Genomic DNA, 18,545 nt, shown 5'->3' on the forward strand with positions numbered 1-18,545 from the left:
CTGAGAAGCCGCAAGTGATGCAATCAGTGTCACTTTCAGCTTCATTCAGAGAAGATCAGCAAAGGGACTTTCATTGGCCTCTCTCCCTGCTACCCACTGACACCCAGTAAGCTGGTTCTGGGCCTGCAGGAGTGGCAGTGGAGCCCAGGAAGCAAGGTGGGGAAGGGGGGTTACCTGCGTTTACTGTGCCCTGGAAGCGGTGATAGTCGGCCATAACTGCTGGGAGTCTGTTTTACAGGGGCCTGCTGCAAGTGTCGTAAGCCTTAGCCCAAAGAAGTACAGGAGCTACTTTGCGGCGTATTTGCCGCGCGTATCCATTGGGATACAGCCAGGTAGCCCTCGGAAACGCGCATTTGTTGTGCGTTTTTTTTTTTCCAGCGAATCGCAGTTCAAACACGCATATTTGATACTCCTAGGTGTGAACCCAGCCTTTAGGACAACTATGGGGAAAAAGCCCTGACCCCATAGTTCTCTAACGTGTTTTTGTTCCATGCAATGCCTCCAAACACCAGGAAACACGAATGCTAAACTATTTGCTACAAAAATAAAACTAACAAATTTAAAGAAAATGTATAAGTAGAACAGCAGCCGGAACATAAGGGAGTGGGATAGGCTTGGAGGCTGTGTCAGAATTTTGTTTGTGGTCCAGACCGGTTTCCTCTCAAACTGTTTGAACCAGAACACCATCATCTTCCAAAGAAACTCAAACTTTATTCTGCATGCATCTGTACAATGCACCTGGACCGCTCGTTAGCGGTTGTGCTTTGTACAGATGCATGCGGAATAAAGTTTGAGTTTCTTTGGCAGCTTATCGTGTCTTGGTTCTACGGTTTCTGAGCTCATTACTCCGGAGTAGTGATGGGCTCCGGCGTGTTCGCAAGCGCCTTGTGCCGAGCCCGCCATGAAGCTGTCCGAGCGCAGGGCCAATCAATCACAGGCATTGAGACATTTCCCGATCTACGGAGTAGAGTCAACCGTGTACAGCGTCCGGATTGCATGATGATGGGGGGGATGAGCTGTGCGCTTCGTGTTTTCACTCGATTTGAGCTCCTGTTTTAATCCGTCAATTGTCACTTGTCTTTGTGTCGGGTAAGAATTGAGAGGGGATTTTGTCCAATGGGCATAGATAGTGATAAAGAACACGTAAAGGCCTTCTCCACTACATTCAGAACCCGATAGGAGGTGAGACGTGTGCAGGAAAATGTCGTTCTGCTGTAGGGAAGGTGACTGTTAAAAATGGAAACCGGTCTCTTATAAAAACAGTGTTTTGGTTCTCCACGAGCGGGGTGGGAGAATGACGGGTTGCTACGGTAACATTTTATGACGCCCTTACAGCGGGGTAAGGGAATGCAGACTAGTTTTGTTACAATTCTATAATTTGCGCGTTACTTAAAGCTGCCCATACACGGTAATCGTATTCAACCTGTGGGGTGAACAAAGAAAATACAATGGTACCTCGGTTCACGCACGCTTCTGTTCGCAACACACAATTCGGTTCACGAACAGGAAGTTCAGCAAAATGTTGCTTCCGTTTGCGAATTCTGCATCGCAGGACGAGCACAACAGCAGCCATCTTCCCTGCTCTGGGCGTGGCTTCCTCTAGTCGAGATCGCGGTCTGATCACAGCTTGATTCGGTTCGTGACCAGAATCGTGGAACAAATTAACTTTGTGAGCCGAGGTACCACTATTAGATTCTATCTAGATCCTCTATCAATGCTTACTAGTGTTCACTAAGGAATCTCCTGCTGTCTTCATTGTATTCTGACAGTGACCGAGCCAGAATATTTTCGGACTCAGATGATTGAGGTATGCCTGCCGTTGGCAACCACTGTGCGAATTTTGTCCGGTTCTTAAAGGAGAACTATGGGGTTAAGGTTTTTCTCCATAGTTCTCCTTAGGGTAACGGGAGGACACAAACTACCGTCTTGCTGTCACCCTAGGCTCAGTATATAGGGAGCTGCTGCTCCCGGTATACTGAGACGCTGAAGCGGATCCTGACAATTTTGCCGGGATCTGCCCAGCTGCATGACTTGACAGCTGGCTCAACCTATCTAGAGGCAGAGCCAGCTGTACCCGCCCCCTCCCCTCGTCCGTTCCGCCAGTCAGTGCTGGCGGGGAGGGGGGAATCCAGCCCCTCCCCTGTCACGGCAGAGAGCCGTGACAGGATCGAGAGGTGAGCGAACGCCGGTATGTGTTCGCTCACCTCCCGATCTGAGCCGACCTGCGACAGTCTCATTGTCACAGGTCGGCTAGAACTATGAGGTGAGTGAAAAGCACCCCCCCCCCTCCCCCCATAGTTCTTTAATGAAATCCACATAGTGTATGACGACCTTTTAGATTCACAAATCCAGAGCTGTGATCATACTTTGCGTAGTACAATAAAAGCAGTACAAGCTTGGTCAAGGACCTCACTAGTTTACAACATTGTGCAATGTTGCAGAACCCTCTCGTTCCTGTCTGAGGCCTACAGTACAGGGATTAATATAATACATAGGTACCATTTTAAGATGATGATGGAACTAAAGTCCAGCGTTGTGGCATCTGCAAGCTCCTCTATTGCTTTCATTTTTGTTTTCCCCTCTCTCTTTTTGGCATCACTGTCTTCTGCCATCTTGATTGGCTGCTGTGGGATGATATAATTCCTGTGTGGGCTCCGTTGCAGCACCAATGCACATGGAGGGTGTATGACTGTGTACATTTAGAAGAGCTTTTACCGCAGAAGACTCGGGGGAATTTAACAAAATTTGGAGCAGATTTGCATTGCAATCAGCTTCTCTGTCTCATCAAATCCTACCTGAGCACACTGAAGAGAGAAGCTGATTAGTTGCTCTGGGCTACTGCTCCAGATTCTGCCTGCTCCAGTTTTGATAAATTCCCTTCATAGTCTTTTGTGCAATATAATCCAGCCACCATTTAAAAAAATGTTTAGTTTAGGCTGGGTTCACACCTAGGCGTATTGAATATGCGTGTTTGTCGTGCGTTTTGTGCCGTGCGTGTTTACAGTGATTTGCGACAAAACGCGCGTTTCCGAGGGCTACTTGGCTGTATCTCAATGGAAACGTGTGACAAAAACGCCCTAAAGAAGCTCCTGTACTTCTTTGGGCTTAGGAAGTTCTGTAGCGCGTTCATACGGCCTGTAATACGCCCAGGTGTGAACCATACCCATAGGAAACAATGGGATTTCGGTGTTTTGAGCGTTTTGCAGAGCGTTCGAACGTGCTACAAAACGCCCAGGTGTGAACTGGGCCTTATAGTTCTGCTTTAGGAAGTTTAGTGAATGAATATATGACTGCCTGCTGCTGAGAGAGTGTATTGACCCCTGGACAGCTTGGTTCCATTCTCTGACCGCTGCCGATCAAAAGTTTGGAATTACTCTAGTTGACCAAAAAAACCTACCATAGAATAGCATTGCAAGGTGGGGAAGAAGCATAGTGGAAATGAATACACAAGTAGGCTACAGGTTCCCCTAAGCAAGTCCTTAAGAAAAAGGGGAAAAAACACCACCCTTACCCAAGATGTTAGAGATTGTGCCAGGCTGCTTCTTAACATCTACAAAATGAAGATCTGGCTCGACGTTGACCGCACAGTCATTATAAAAATCTACACACAGGCCATCTTAAAGTTCTCACCAACAGCGGAGGGTTACAGAGGGTCCTGATACCCATCTAATTCATTAGGAGTCTAGTAGATGTCTCCCCCACTGCTCCTTATGGGAGGACGGCTGTTATTTTCCAAGTACAGCACCACTTTGAAACGACCTACAGTCTCCATTTGCTGGATTACCCTTAGTAATGCTCAAGCGTTGGCCTTCAATGACAATCCATGGTGAGGTAGAAATAAAAAAAATCCTATTATGAATCTCTAAATACTTTCAAGACAAAGACCACAATTTTTAAAAAATATATCGGTTTTATTTATTTCTGAGCAAGCGCGATGGCGGGTGCAATTGATGTGGTTTGGTAGGAGAGCAAAAATGCGAATGCGGTTTACAAAAACCACCAGTGCAGCGGAAATGCATCAAGTGTGCTGGATGGATCCAAGTTCAGCAGTTGTGATGTGAGTGGCAAGGGTTAATTCAGGTTCTTCGTGTAGTTGTGTGTTCCGTCAAAGTAATCTTCTGTCCTATAGAGTTTTGGCAGCTCGTAGGTGTTCTGCTTTTTCACACCTTGCTGAAAGGAGAGAAGCAAAGAAACAACTCAAAACAGAATAAGTTAAGGTTCAATGCACCCCACGGTGCTATTTCTGTTATAATCTGGTGGGGTGAATCGTCTGCTGCCTTGGTAATGCTTGGAGCTCCATCTACCAGATGTCCATGTCCTGGCTCTTGTCTACCATGGTGTGGTTCCTCTGCTCCTATTGTAGTATCCATAGAATACTCATCCGGGAAACTAAGGTGACTTTCTGCATGGCTGGCTGAGGCAAGTCTAGTTGGTTTATCCTTCTGTATTGATTTGCCACCTTCTCTAGGAAGTAGCAACTTATTTTAAGCGTAAGCTATTCACCCAAAATAAATCCATAGCTACTTTGTGATACTGCAACATGGTGGTGTGAACTGAGACAGTGGAAAACACGGATATTGCCTTTTCGGCGTGTTGGGGGGGGGGGCACTGGAAAAGGCCCCAATGTATCCGGTGTGGATCGGCCCTGAACATGAACACAGAGAGGTTACCCCCAGTTACTAACCCCAATATGAAGGACTTCTTGAGTGACTCAATGAATGAGATGGAGATATCCTCTCATTTGTTGTATCTCTGGGACAAGAAGTGTAGGAAAATTTTCCCAATGGGATACCAACAAATAAAATCTGATGTGTTCTACGCATTTCTTATACTATTTAAAAATTAATAAAAAGTACATATCAAATACCAAAGTGAACGTGAAATACCAACTTTCAGATTGGCCTAGCTTCCTCTACAGCTGACATCAAATGCTTTGTATTTGGTCGCACATTACTGGGGCCCATTCACACCACATCCAGATCATCGCCAAACCACAGTAGATCGTTTCCTTACCCAAAATGCATCCCAATGTATCCCTATGCTATTTCTGGCCTCTGTTCAGACCAGACCAAATACTGCTTGTCTCATTTTTGTCTGGTCTGGAACTGCAGGCAGGTTAACACCATTTTCCGGACCAGATATGGTCTGGAAAATGGTGTGAACCTGAAGGAGGTAGGTACAGGTATGGTGAGTATTTCATGGTTTGTTAACTTTTTATGAGTTAAAGGGAGCAGGATCAACAAGGTAAGATGATAGACACTTTGTTCTAGCATTGGCTTTACTGGGCGTACACCTCAACACAGAGTGATCTTCCCTGAACAGCCTAATACTATCACCTATGTGTATACTGGTAGGGAAGGGGAAGTGTAGTTGGTGCCACTATATGGCAAAATCATTGTGCAATTGTACTCATAATATTGACACAGTGTTGTCTGGTCAGAAAGTGACCACTTTCATCTGAGGATCTTCACACAGGTATGTTCCTTTGTTCCAGATTCATCATAAAGAAGATATATATATATTTTTTCTATCTCTGTTAGGTTCAGGTGCACTATCGTGAAACATCAATAACCATGAGATATTATTGGAAGGTTGTGAGTTATGGTCACAGCAACGAATAAGTTCCTACAAGATATTTGTTCACCCAGCAATAAACAAATCAATTTCCTTTTCCACTCCATTTTTATCACCTCTCCCATAAAGCTGGCCATACACAGGTTGAGATCTTGATGACAAAATTTCTCTGACGGTCTAATGTCTATGAACTTCTACACAAGTCGACAATCAACAAGCGGGCAGCACAGTGGCGTAGTGGTTAGCGCTTCTGTCTTGCATCACTTGGGGTCCCATGTTCAAATCCCGGCCAGGTCACTATCTGCAAGGAGTTTGCATAGTTTCCCTATGTTTGCATGGGTTTCCTCCCACGCTCCAAAGACATGCTGGTAGGTTATTTGGCTCCTCTATGTATGTGAGATAGGGACCTTACATTGTAAGCTCCTTGAAGGTAGGGACAGTTGTGAAGTGCTGTGTAAAATGTTGGCGCTGTATAAATACCTATTATAATGATAACAGATGGCAACGCCGTCTCCACATGAAATGTCAATAGTGATTGGACAGACTGAAAAGCTTTGTTCTCTGGAAGAGTTCTGCCCATTCCTCACCCAATCGATTGATAACCACACATGCTTTAGTGGCGGTAAAGAACGCGGTCTCAGTCTTGGTGATTCTTTAAGTTTATTTACTTTTGCAAAGTTTTAAGCTTGAGTAAAGGCTCTTATTGTGTTAGAGTATTGCTGGAATCACTCACAGGCCACTTATCTCAGTCACATTCTGTGCTGCTTACAAAGGGTTCCCAAACTACCGGATAGCATCATTTATTAAATTTTTCTAAGAGCCCGTGGAACGTGCATCAAAAACAAACTTCCCCCGGTGAACAAAAAAAGCGAACCGTGAAATCACAGCACACAAAAACGTGCACAAGGGTGCTTGGTCCTTCAATAAAGAAGGGACCTCGATTCCCGACCCCCCCGGGGCGCAAGGCTCCTTGCAGGGGTTGAGAGTGTTGGTCCACCAACCCGAAGGCCGGTGGACACCGATCCTTTGGGGACCTGCTGAAACAGGTCCCACACAGTACTAGGTAGGGGGCTCTCCCGAAGAGAGACCCCCCCCCTGGGTTGGGAGGAGACAGAGAACCCTGTATTAGGGCACAGAATCTCCACCCCACATCAGGAAAAGGCCCCGAAAGAACCTGCACCCGCTGCATCTGTGGGTCAAAATGCTTTAAAAAAAAAGCCAATCGTGCATTAAGTGCAGTAAATAATACTTAAGTGCCAGTGCCCCACGCTGACAGGACTTTAGGGGCCGGAGTGCAAAAATATTGCCCCAAAAAATATTGCCCTTGGACAGGCCATGAGGCCTGTCCAAGAGGCGATGTGCAAAAATTGCAAGGTGGTGTGTGACCAAGTGCATCAGTGAGTCAATGTGGGGTCCCACACCCATGTGACTTTCTGAGCACCCCTGGGACGCCACCAACCAGGGGGCACAACACCACGGGCTCTGCCGCCTCCCAACCCTCTAGCCAGACCAAGCTTCGCACCCATCAACCCAGGAGGAAACGAAGCCCCTCCAGCACCCACCTATCACATAAGGGAATACTAAGCATCTCTTCATACCATTTTGGGCCGGTGGATCGATGCCTTTCTCCCCTGAAAACTGATAAGAACAGATACTACACTTGATCTTAGCCAAAAGGGCGAGAAGCGTCATTTATTAAATGGTACATTCTCTGTTGGCAAATATAAAAATAAACTTTGGTTTCTGCTCAGTTGGCGGCTCAATGAGTTGGCAGAGTTTTCTTTTTTTAATTCATGGAGACTTGTAGCGTAAAGGGCTAGCGAGGTGAACACCTTTCCTGGTTCACAAGATTTATGTCTTCATTATATACAGTAGCTGTGACTTATTTGTAGCCCCAAAGTAGGGGAGTTAATTTGGAAATCCGAGGCACTTCATTAGACATGCGGGTTCTCTAATTATTATGAGGTCTGGGTTTGGATCCTTGTAACAATGCTGTGCAGCTAGTTGGCTAAGGACGGGCATGCGCGCCCATATGATTGACGCCTGCCGGTGGCCGTCTTGGTTCATGGATGGCAGCAGAGAGAGGAGGGGACGTTCACTCGGCGGGATGAGGGATGCCGCCGGGGCCCCTCCTCTCTCCTGACAGTGTCAGGCTCTCGGTCCATGACAATGGTGTCACCCGAGTGCGGGCTGAACCCCCCTTGTGGTGCCATTGGTAAATTCATTATTTTCCTGAAATAGGTCAGTGAGTGATTCTGTATACGACGAGAGGTTGATAGCTTGGTGGTTAGAAACATGGGCTAAAAAACCAGCAAATTCAAGAGTTCAATTCTATCTGAGATGAAACCTTTTTTTACCCAGAAATGCCTCTTCACATGAACTGCTTTGTCAATGTTTTTTTCTATAATTGTGTAAAACTTTATTCTTCAGATACAGACTAGCAAGTTTCATTTTGTGAGGAGATCATACAAAGAAAATGACCTGGAGAAGCCACTTTCACTTGTCTGTAGCTTGAACTGCTTTCTGGATTTTGTTCCTACTTTGCTAATGTCTTATTTCCTGAAATAGGTTAGTGAGTTCCTTTATGTTCAAGGGGAGGAGATAGCTCAGTGAGTAAGGATCCTTCATAACGATACCAAAAACAAGAGTTCTGATCGTTCTGGGTTAAAATTGTGTTCCCATGACCATCCCTCCTGTATTGGTTGTAATTTTAATCCCGTAGTTAATGTGTTTTTTTCTATTTGACCAATGCCAAATTTTCCTGAAATAGGTTAGTGAGTTCCTTTACGTACAATGAGAGATGATAGCTCAGTGAGTAAGGATCCTGCATAACAGCACCAAAAACAAGCGTTCTAATCCTGCTTTTTTGGTGAGGGTGTCACACTTACCATTTGAGTTATTGGCCTCATTCACACTGCCGCGCGTACACGTGCGTATTGTACCATATGCAAATAAATGGCTCCATACACAGAGCCGCGTATGAAGCCGTATATTTGCGTAGCGTATATATGCGCAAAAACAGAATGGAACAGAGATGTGTCCGGGCAGCGTATGTCTGCGTGTTTACGCGCATATATGCGTACAGCACATTAACAATTCTATTACGAGTGATGCATTCTGGGATTGTATATAGTGCATGGATATGCTCGTATATACGCGCATAGACGCTCGTATATACGCAATATACAATTTTGCTTGCGTTGTGTGTGAATGAGGCCATTACCTCTTTACAACTAAAATGTGGCTCACTAACCTAGATAAAGTATTTAAATGGCAAGGGAGAATCAAACTCTTGATAATTTGCTCGCCAGAGTCATTACCCACTCTCCTCCAACATAAAGCATCTCACTAACCTATGGAAGAAAAATAAGTTATTAGTCAAATAGAAAAAAACAAACATTGATTAAGGGATCAAAATTGAACCCATGAGACAAGCAAGAGGCTTGCCCGGGGCCACAAGGATTCAACTATGTTCAGAGAGTGCCCTTACCCCTTGAGCTATTACAGCTTATCGAACGAAATGTGGCTAACTAACCTATGCCATGAAGATAAGACATTAGTGAACTAGAAATCGACATTGACTAACAGATTTAAAAGCACTTGCACTGAGCAGGACTCAAATTCTTGCTTGCCGGCTTTCTTACCTTCTGACCTAACAACTCTGTTCAATGCAAAGCACCTCACTAACCAATTTAAGAAAAATAAGTCATAGTCAAATAGAAAAGAAAACTTGCTAAGGAATTAAACTACAACCAATGGGACATGCAAGTGGTTTGGTTGGGGCCACCAGGCTTGAACTCAGGATGGCAAGAACAGACTTTCATGTCAGGGAGAGGTCTTACCCTTTGAGCTATTGCATCTTCTGGCGTTGGATTTGGCTCACTAAACCTTTTGAGGAAGCTAAGGCCTCAGTGAAATAGAAAGAAGCGTTGAATTAGGGGTTTAAATGGCAAACATAGAGCAGCAATTGATCTCTTAACCCCTTCATGACTGAGGCCCTTTTTTCCATTTTTGAAGATATTTGCTCCCCAGATTTCTTAGCACCCAAGCTGTGAACTCTGCTTACACGTAGCGCGCCTCACTAATCTATTTAAGGAAAATAAGTCAAATAGAAAAAAAACACTGACCAAAAAATCCAACACTCAACTTCTTGCTTACTAGCATTCTTACCCACCGAGCTATCACCAGTGCTCAAGCGAATAGCAGCTCACTAACCTATTTAGGCAAAATCGGTCAGCGTAAAACTCATTGAGTAAAGGAATTAAACCACAACCAATGGGATACATGAAAATATTGGAACTGATCCAGAGCCACAAGGCATATGTCCAGGGAGAAGAACTTTTGTTTTTTTTTTTTTTAATAATGGGTTAAAATGACAACAAGACAAACTTGGAGCAGGAACTGAACTCTTAAGCTCTTGATTTTGGCTCCGTAGACCTTGTAGCAGCTGAGCTATCAACTCTGCTTAAATGTGGTGCCCCTCACTAATATTTTTAAGGAAAATAAGTCAAATAGAAAAAAACTGCCTAAAAGATTTAAAGTGACATTAAACCCTCAGATTTTTTAACATAAAACAATACTGTAATGTGCGCCTTACTGTAATCCATGGTAGTTTCCCTTCTCTTTGCTGCTCTTCCTTTTAAATCCTCGTGTCTTCTCATGCTTGGGGAGAACTTCTGTTTTGCAGCAGACTGCCTTGTCTCTGAAATGGATACATGGTGTCTGTGTGTAGGTTCACAACCTGAGCCAGCACTACAGGAAGAGGCCCTGAGCTGCAAAGGGAAGTTCTCCCCAAGCATGAAAAGACATGAGGATTTAAAAGGAAGAGCAGCAAAGAGAAGGGAAACTACCATGGGTTACAGTAAGGCGCACATTACAGTATTGTTTTATGTTAAAAAATCTGAGGGTTTAATGTCACTTTAACTATAAACGAGAGCAGTGGCTACAATTGTAACTGATTAATAGTTACACCATTCATCTCGGGGATCACAATCCTTTCAGCATCTTTGGAAAGATCTAAACACAATCAATGAGTATCCAAGGCTAAATAGTCATATTGTATCTCAACTCGAGCTGCATATTGTTTACTATTTTTTCAGCGCTGTCTTCTCAATGAATCTGAGTTTAACTGGTACCATTCATTATGCTGATCAGCCCGTCCTAGAGTGCATGGTTTTTGGTATGTGAGTGAGGGTTGTTGCAATCCCCTTTTTTAGACAGTAACAAGTGGTGGCTAAGTGGTGTGTTTAGAATGACCGAGAATTTTAATTAATACATTTATACTATTTTGTACAACATTTTGACTCTCCGACGCTCATTAATACTGTACTTTGATTTGATCATTTCACAATCTTTTTTCTGTCTTGCCAAACAGTTGGGGGTGGTCTTGAGAGTCATTTGTCAATAAATTCACCCTATTCTAGGGTTTAATTAAAATTGGGTTTGGTACTCTGGGTATAAGCCCTTTCTTGTTTTTGCCACAATGCTTTAACTCAAGTTGATTAGAACGGTCATAGCGTCCTTCCCCTTTGAGCTATTACCTCTTTTGGTGGGAAACGTGTCTCACTATACTATATCAAGAAGATAAGGCATTCCTGAAATAGAAAAAAAAAACATTCACTGTGGGATTTAAATGACAACTCCTTCACTACTTGGACTCTTGGTTTCCTGTTCACAAGTGTTCTTACCCACAGAGTTGTCAACTCTTCACAAAAATAAAGTGTTCCAACTGTAACCAATGGGACATGCAAGATGTAAAGGGGCTTATCCAGGACCACAAAGCTTTAACTCAGATTGGTTACAAGTCTCTTTGTGCTGACGAAGCAATCTTACCATTTGAGCTATTACCTCTTCTCAAGTGAAATGTGGCTCACTACCCTATTTCTGGAAAATAAGGCATCAGTGAACCAGAAAAAAAAGTGTTGGCCAAGGGATTTCAATGACAACGACACTTTCACTGAGGAGGAATTGAACTCCTGAGCTCTTACGCTCCTAACCAGTGCACTATCAAGTCCTACACAACATAAAGTCACTTACTTACTATTCCTATTGAGACGGAATTTGAAGTAACACTAAACTCAGGGGTTAAATCTTAAAAATACATTTAAGTCCCTTAACTATAAACAACAATGTACTGTATCTTATTTGTGTATCACTCGGCTGCAGATCCTCCAATCATCTCTGAATTGGTGCTGACACTGTCGTTCCTTCTGGAGGGGGGCTACTTGTGTTCCCCATGGTCCCTGTGTGTGCTGTAAAGTAGTCACCGCTCCAAGCTCACTCCCGGGATGGACTACAATCTCATGTTTAGTTTACTCATTTGTATTGTGATTGTACTTCAACCCGGAAGTGAGCTTGGAGCGGTGGCTGACACTGTCCTCCAATTCTGATCTACAGCTGAGTTGATACACAAATAAGATACATTTTTGTTAATAGTTAGAGGACCTAAATGCATTTTTAAGATTTAACTCCGACGTTTAGTGTCACTTTAAGGAAAATAAGTCATTGGTAAAATAGAAAGAAAACAGTGACAAACTGCAACCAATGGGACATGCAAAAGGTGAAAAGGCTTGTCCAGGGCTAAACGGATTTTATTCAAGTTGATGAGGACAGTAGTAATGCTACTACCATTTGAGGTATTAACAATTGTCTGGAGAAAAGTGGCTCACTAACCTATTTCAGCAAGATTAGTGAACTACCCTGTTTCCCCGATAATAAGACCTAGTACTATTTTTGGGAGTTGCTATAATATAAGACCTACCCCAAAAATAAGACCTAGTTGTGACCATTCACAGGGCCGGTGATGGCATGAGGGGGGAACTTGAAGAGCCGCGGGAGAGAATCAGCGATGCCAACAAAGCCAGCGCTAGAGGAAGTGAGGCGGCGGCAGAGTGAACAGAGCCGCATAAGCCGATGCTTCCTGTATAGCGCCGGCTCCTGTCACAAGGGGAGTGAGACCAAATGCACTCCGCCTGTGAGGAATGATAGTGAAAGTGAGCTTCGCTCATTCTGGCCAGCGATTGGTTACCAAATTGCTCTTGGAAAGGTAGGGCACCCCATGATTGCCCTGATCACCCTACTTTGCCATTTTGCATTATTTAATTTCATTTAATTTGCATTAATTTTGGATTGTTGTACATAAAAAATAAAATAAATAAGACCTACCCTGAAAATAAGACCTAGTGTGTTTTTTTGAGGCAAAAAAAAGTTTATTATTTTCGGGGAAACACGGTAGTAAAAAATAAAAGTACTGCCAGAGGGATTTACACAACCACAACACTTCCACAGAGTAGGAATTGAACTCTTGACTTGATGTGCTGGAGGCACTGGAGTTGCTAACTACTGAGCTATCAACAATTCTCAAGCTCAAAGCACCTCACTAACCTATTTAAGGAAAATGTGTAATTAGCCGAATAGAAAGTACACACGGACTAAGAGATCAAACTGCAGCCGGTGCCTTGTGCAGGATCACAAGACTTTAAGGCAGGAACTCTTTCTTTTCGGGTAACACTTTTACCATTTGAACTATTACTTCTTCTCAGATGATGCGTGGCTCATTAGCCTATTTCAGGAATAGAAGACATTAGTGAATTAGGAAAAAAAGGAATAACTGAGGGATTTAAACAACCACAACACTTTCACTGGGTAGGAATTGAACTCTTTATTAGTTTTTGGGCACTAGAGGTCCTTCCGTCTGAGCTATCAACTCTTCACGAGTGTGAAGAAGCTCACTAACCTATTAAGCAAAATAAACAATTAGCCGAATTGTAAAAATGTACTGACTAAGGGACCAAACTACAACCAATGGGACATAAAAGAGGTAAACTGTCTTGCCTGTGGGAACAAACCATTAATGGAGGACCTCTCTTTGCTTTTTTAAACACTCTTACCAGTTGAGCTATTACATCTTGTGACCTGTGGATACTATTTTAGGAAGATAAGGCAGCAGTGACATAGAAAGGTTTTCAAACAACAAGCGCAATGAGTGGGATTTGAACACTCAACTTCTGGCTGGTTGTTTACTACTATCTTTACCTACTGTGCTATCACCTCCACTCAAACATACATAGGCTCACTAACCTATTTAGGCAAAATAGGTCAACGTAAAACTCATTGAGTAAAAGGAATTAAACCACAACCAATGGGATACATGAGAAATCTAGGAACTGATCCAGAGCCACAAGGCATATGTCCAGGGAGCATAACTTTTAAACATTTTTTTTTGATAGGTAGAGTTACCTATCAGTTACCCTGCTGAGAAATCACCTCCTCTTGAACGAAACATGGCTCACCTCACTAACCCTATTTCAAAATAAAAAAAAGTCATCAGCCAAATAGAAAAAAAGCAAAGTCAAATGATGACTAACAGCCACAGCACTTGAGTTCACCAGGATTCAAACTCTAGATGTGTGGTTTGACATTAGCCCAAGCACTTAACCTTCGCACTATCACATCCTCTTAAGTGTTCACTCTTCAAGGTCAAAAATATAAGGCTTCGGCCAACTAGAAATATCATTGCTATGAAATAATAATCCCACCCAATGTGGAAGCTTCAATTAGAACTCCTGCATATTTTTATGGAGCCACAACCCTTCTACACATAGCTATTACCACATAGCAAGCACAAGACAGCTCACGTACTGGTTTCAAGAAAACAAGTCATTAGCCAACTAGGAGAGGTAAAGCAGGTGCATGGTAGAAGTCACCAGCACTCGATGGATGATACATGCAAGAAGTATAAGCACTTTTTATTAATGTATTATTTTTATTCTTGCACGTATCATCGAGTGCTGGCGACTTCTATCATGGACTGTATCTGACACGGCGCCATCTGTGTCGTCACTTCAGGCACCAATTTTCCGTGAAAGGTCTATAGGGTGTATGGAGTGCAAGTGATCTCCTGTTATTGAGGTAAAGCAGGTGGTCACAAGTCACAAGGCTTTAGGACAAGGGTTTGGAGCTCTTGTTTTTTGTTTTAGGTAGTGCGCTTACCCTCGGAGTTATCACCTCTTCTTGAGCAATTTGAGGCTCACTAACTGACTTAAAATAATATATTAGCCAAATAGAAAAAAAAAAAAAGCATTGACTAAGGGGTTCCAACAAGACACAAAAGGCCGGTAGAGTTGAACGCAACAGGATTCGAGTTCATCATGTTTTGATTTCCATTAGTACTTAGGCTCATTGCTAGCATTTCCTCTTAAGGCCTTGATTATTCACGCTCCTATTTCAAAAATATAAGGCATGGGCCAACTAAAAAAATCAACTAAGGGATTACAATTTTATACCATGAGAGGTGATATGGCTTTGCAAAGGGCCACAAGGCTTTCATTCAGGGAGATTAGAACTCCTGCTTAAAAAAGAGAGCTCTTACCTACAGAGTTATCATTTCCTTTCAACACAAAGTGGCTCAATAACCTGTTTCCAGAAAAAATAAGTTATCAGCCAACTGAATAAAGAATCAAACTACAACCAATAGGACATGTAAGAGTTGAAGCAGCTTGTCTAGGGCCACAAGGCCTTATACACAGGTGGACTTGAACTTTTGCTTTTTTTTTTAAAAGCCAGCTTTCTTAACCCACGGAGCTACTACTTCCTCTCTAAAACAATGCACCTTGTTAAGCCATTTAGGGAAAAATAATAATTAGGCAAGTAAAAAAAACGACATTGACTAAGCAGAATAAACTATTAGGAATGGGTTATGTGGGAAGTGAAGTGGCTTACACTGCGAGGTACCACCTCCTCTCAAGCCAACGTAGTTCACTAACCTTGAGGAAAACAAAGCATTAGCCAACTAGAAAGAAACACTGACTAAGGGATTCACATGCCAACAGCATTTCAAATCAGCAGGATTCAATATCTTGATTTCTGTTTTTTTTTTTCATCAGCAAAGAGCTTAGAGATCTCACCCTACGAGCTATCATCTCCTAAAAATATAAGGGCATCAGCCAACTGGGAAATAGCACCAGGGGGTTATAATTCCACCCAATGAGACAGAAAAGTGGCTTTTCCAGGACCATTATACTTTCATTCAGGGTGTACAGGACGCCAGAAGATGGGTCCTGGGAGAGGTGTATATTTTCCCTTTGTTCGGGTTGTGGTCCCTTTAAGGGACAGAAATGGGTTAACACCTGCTGCCGGAAGTGTGTTCAAAAGGATAGGAAGCTAGAGACAGAGAGAGGGAGAGAGGAGCCCTGATTAATGTTTGCAGACAAGGCTGTGGAGCAGATGAAAGTACTGGTGCTGTGAAGCAGCCAAACTTTACTGTGAGCCTATGGGCTGAGAGAGAAACTCTAAAGTTAAGAGTGTGATAACCTTGTGGACTGAAACCCTCCAAGCCGGTGAGACTGTTATTCTTTTCTGTGCTGAAGGAAGCAAACGGTACAGTTTATTATTTCTATGCTGAAGGAAGCAATCTTTTAAGTTGTTTTGCTGTACTGAAGGAAATGACTGTTTATTGTTGCTGCTGTGGAAAATAAATGCAGTTTGTCTGATAAAAGCCTGTGTCCTGCGGTCCAGCTAATTCCCCAAACATCACAAGGGATATTACAATTCATTATTATTTTGAAACATTAGCCAAAGCTCTTCCCTCTGAGCTAGCTACCTCTTCTCAGACACTGAAGTGCTAACTCTCTACTTTTTGGAATATAAGGCATTAGTTACTGTCTGGGGTATCCCTTCCTTTCGAAAATAAGGGTTCTCGTCACCTACTTCTTGACGGACTATGTGGAAATTATTGTTATCTACCCTCTGGGTTATTCCATATTTTTTTTGTTTAGATATCTTTAGTATCTAAGGCCGTTGGGAAGGTCAGTGCTATTTACATATTGTACTTTTTATTGCATCTTGTCAGCCATTTATAACGTATGTAAAGTTTGTCTTACATGGCCCTTTCTATGTTTGCATTTTCTTCTGGAAAAAGTCATAAAAACTCTGAAATCGAAAATAAGGGTTCTCATTCTCTTACCCTCCTTACCATCTTGTCTTGAATTGTATTGTGATTGTAATGTCTTCCTTATATTGTAAAGCGCTGCGCAAACTGTTGCCGCTATATAAATCCTGTATAATAATAATAATAATAAAGCTTTGCTCCACTGAAAAAGGATGGTGATCACAAGGGGATGTGTATACCAGAAGCAGGCAAATAAGGTCATTTTGCCCTTTCAACAAAGGGATAAGAACTGTTTCTAACCAGTCAGAGATGTCACCTTCTCTTTGATTTTATGTTTTATTTAAGGACTACAACTGCAGAACCAATTGAAATAAGAGTGATTCGACTAAAGGATTAGAACTCCATCCAATGCCACCCCAGTAATCTTACTCCCTGAGCTATCAACTCTGCTCAAAGACTCACCACTTCGTTCTCCTATGCCAGGAATATACGATAATGGCCAATCTAGAAAAGACAGCCCTGACTAAAGCTGGCCATGGCCTTCAAAAACATGTTTCAGCTGTCCATAAACTATGCGAGCCACATCTCAAACTAGCCAAGAACTGTGCGATTTTGTAGGGTCTTCAGAAAATGCTAAATGAACAAGGAATACTGACAACGTCAAAACAAGCTGCACTATTTTATATAGAATATTAGGCCCACCCAACATGGAGGGAAAAAATAATTTTACCCTCTTTTTCCACAACGGTGCCTCTTAGGCCTTGTTCACACCAAACGCAGACCAGATCCGGTCAGGTTTCTGCACACGCAGTGCAGTGGGTTGTGCCGCGTTTTGGACGCGTTTTTGATGCGTTTAGGGCCGATTTTGGTTAAAGTTTAACATGGGCTTTCAGGCACTTGCATGCGTTTTTGATGCGTTCCAGAGCAAGTAAAATAGGGCTTGCCGCAGTTTTTTCACCTGCTGTGGATCTGGTCTGGCTCTGCACGCTGCGATGTGAACTGGAGGTCAAAATACCATAGGAATACATTGGACGCAGTTTTGATCCGGTCTGCACCTGCTCTGGTCTGGATCTGCTCCGCGCTTGGTGTGAACAAGGCCTTATAGATCTGACGTGTAGGTCAGTAGAATGCTTGTCTCCTATATCACTGAACTACTAGAAGATTCCTCATAGCAACGTGATTGTTTAGTAGTAGACAGTTCACCGAAATAATGTTATATTGGATGAAACATGTTCCTAGTTGTTAGCTTTTAAAATTAAAACAATGACGTTAGGCCCTATCTTTCAAGTGAAAGAGGGCAGAGGCAGAATCATGGATACTGTATGTCCCTAACATATATAATACATCTACTCCTTATCTTGAGGGAGGTCTATCTCATCTCAATATAACTGATCTTCAGGGAACTCCATCTCATCTCAACATAACTGCCCTTCTACTTCTTCCAATAACTCAATCTTAACAATTATAACCTTTTCTATCACTTGCCCCTCCTACTAGATTGTAAGCTCTGACGAGCAGGGCCCTCCCAACCCTATTGTACTGAAAAGGTATTGTAACTGTACTTTCTCCTCCATTTTGTAAAGCGCCGCGCAAATTGTTGGCGCAATATGAATCCTGTATATTAATAATAATAATCTACCATGTGTGTATGTATTGTTCTTGGCCTTTTGTTGGGGTCCAGGCGGTAAATGACTGTGTTACATATTTCCAGATTCTAGTATACAGGAAACTAGTGATGTCACAAACTACAAAACTCTGTCGCCCTGAAGAAGAGACCCTGCGTGGCCCCGAAACGTTGGCTGAATGACACCTGCGACATGTTACTTCAATAAAAAGCAGAAACGCTTCAAGCTTTCAAGTTGGGTGCTGGAGATCTTCATTTTCGATCTACAAAATGTCAACGATTTGTTATAATTTTTTTTCGCTTAATAAAGAAGGATGTTGGCGTTTGTACAAGACACAAATACGTCATCTTGAGTGACACCATCGGCGTGTTTCCTGCTCCTGCTTCTTTCTGACCCTAGGCCTACACTATCTCTCCTCCGTCTCTACTGCTATTCTTACCTCTTCCCTTGTGCTTTCT

At 42.9% G+C, this 18,545-nt stretch overlaps 1 protein-coding gene across 1 annotated transcript in view; it reads right to left on the reverse strand.

Annotated features, from left to right (window-relative positions):
- Positions 1 to 4,071: 4,071 nt before the first annotated feature.
- The window catches only part of BCAS4 (breast carcinoma amplified sequence 4), a 68,969-nt gene continuing 54,495 nt past the window's right edge, over positions 4,072 to 18,545 (reverse strand). The window contains exon 6 of the mRNA XM_018566383.1: positions 4,072 to 4,170. Coding sequence (XP_018421885.1) covers positions 4,072 to 4,170 — 99 coding nt within the window. The remainder of the gene's footprint in view (positions 4,171 to 18,545) is intronic.

This window comes from Nanorana parkeri, unplaced genomic scaffold, assembly GCF_000935625.1.
Source record: "Nanorana parkeri isolate BGI_ZX_2015 unplaced genomic scaffold, ASM93562v1 scaffold946, whole genome shotgun sequence".
Classification (NCBI taxonomy): Eukaryota; Metazoa; Chordata; class Amphibia; order Anura; family Dicroglossidae; genus Nanorana; species Nanorana parkeri.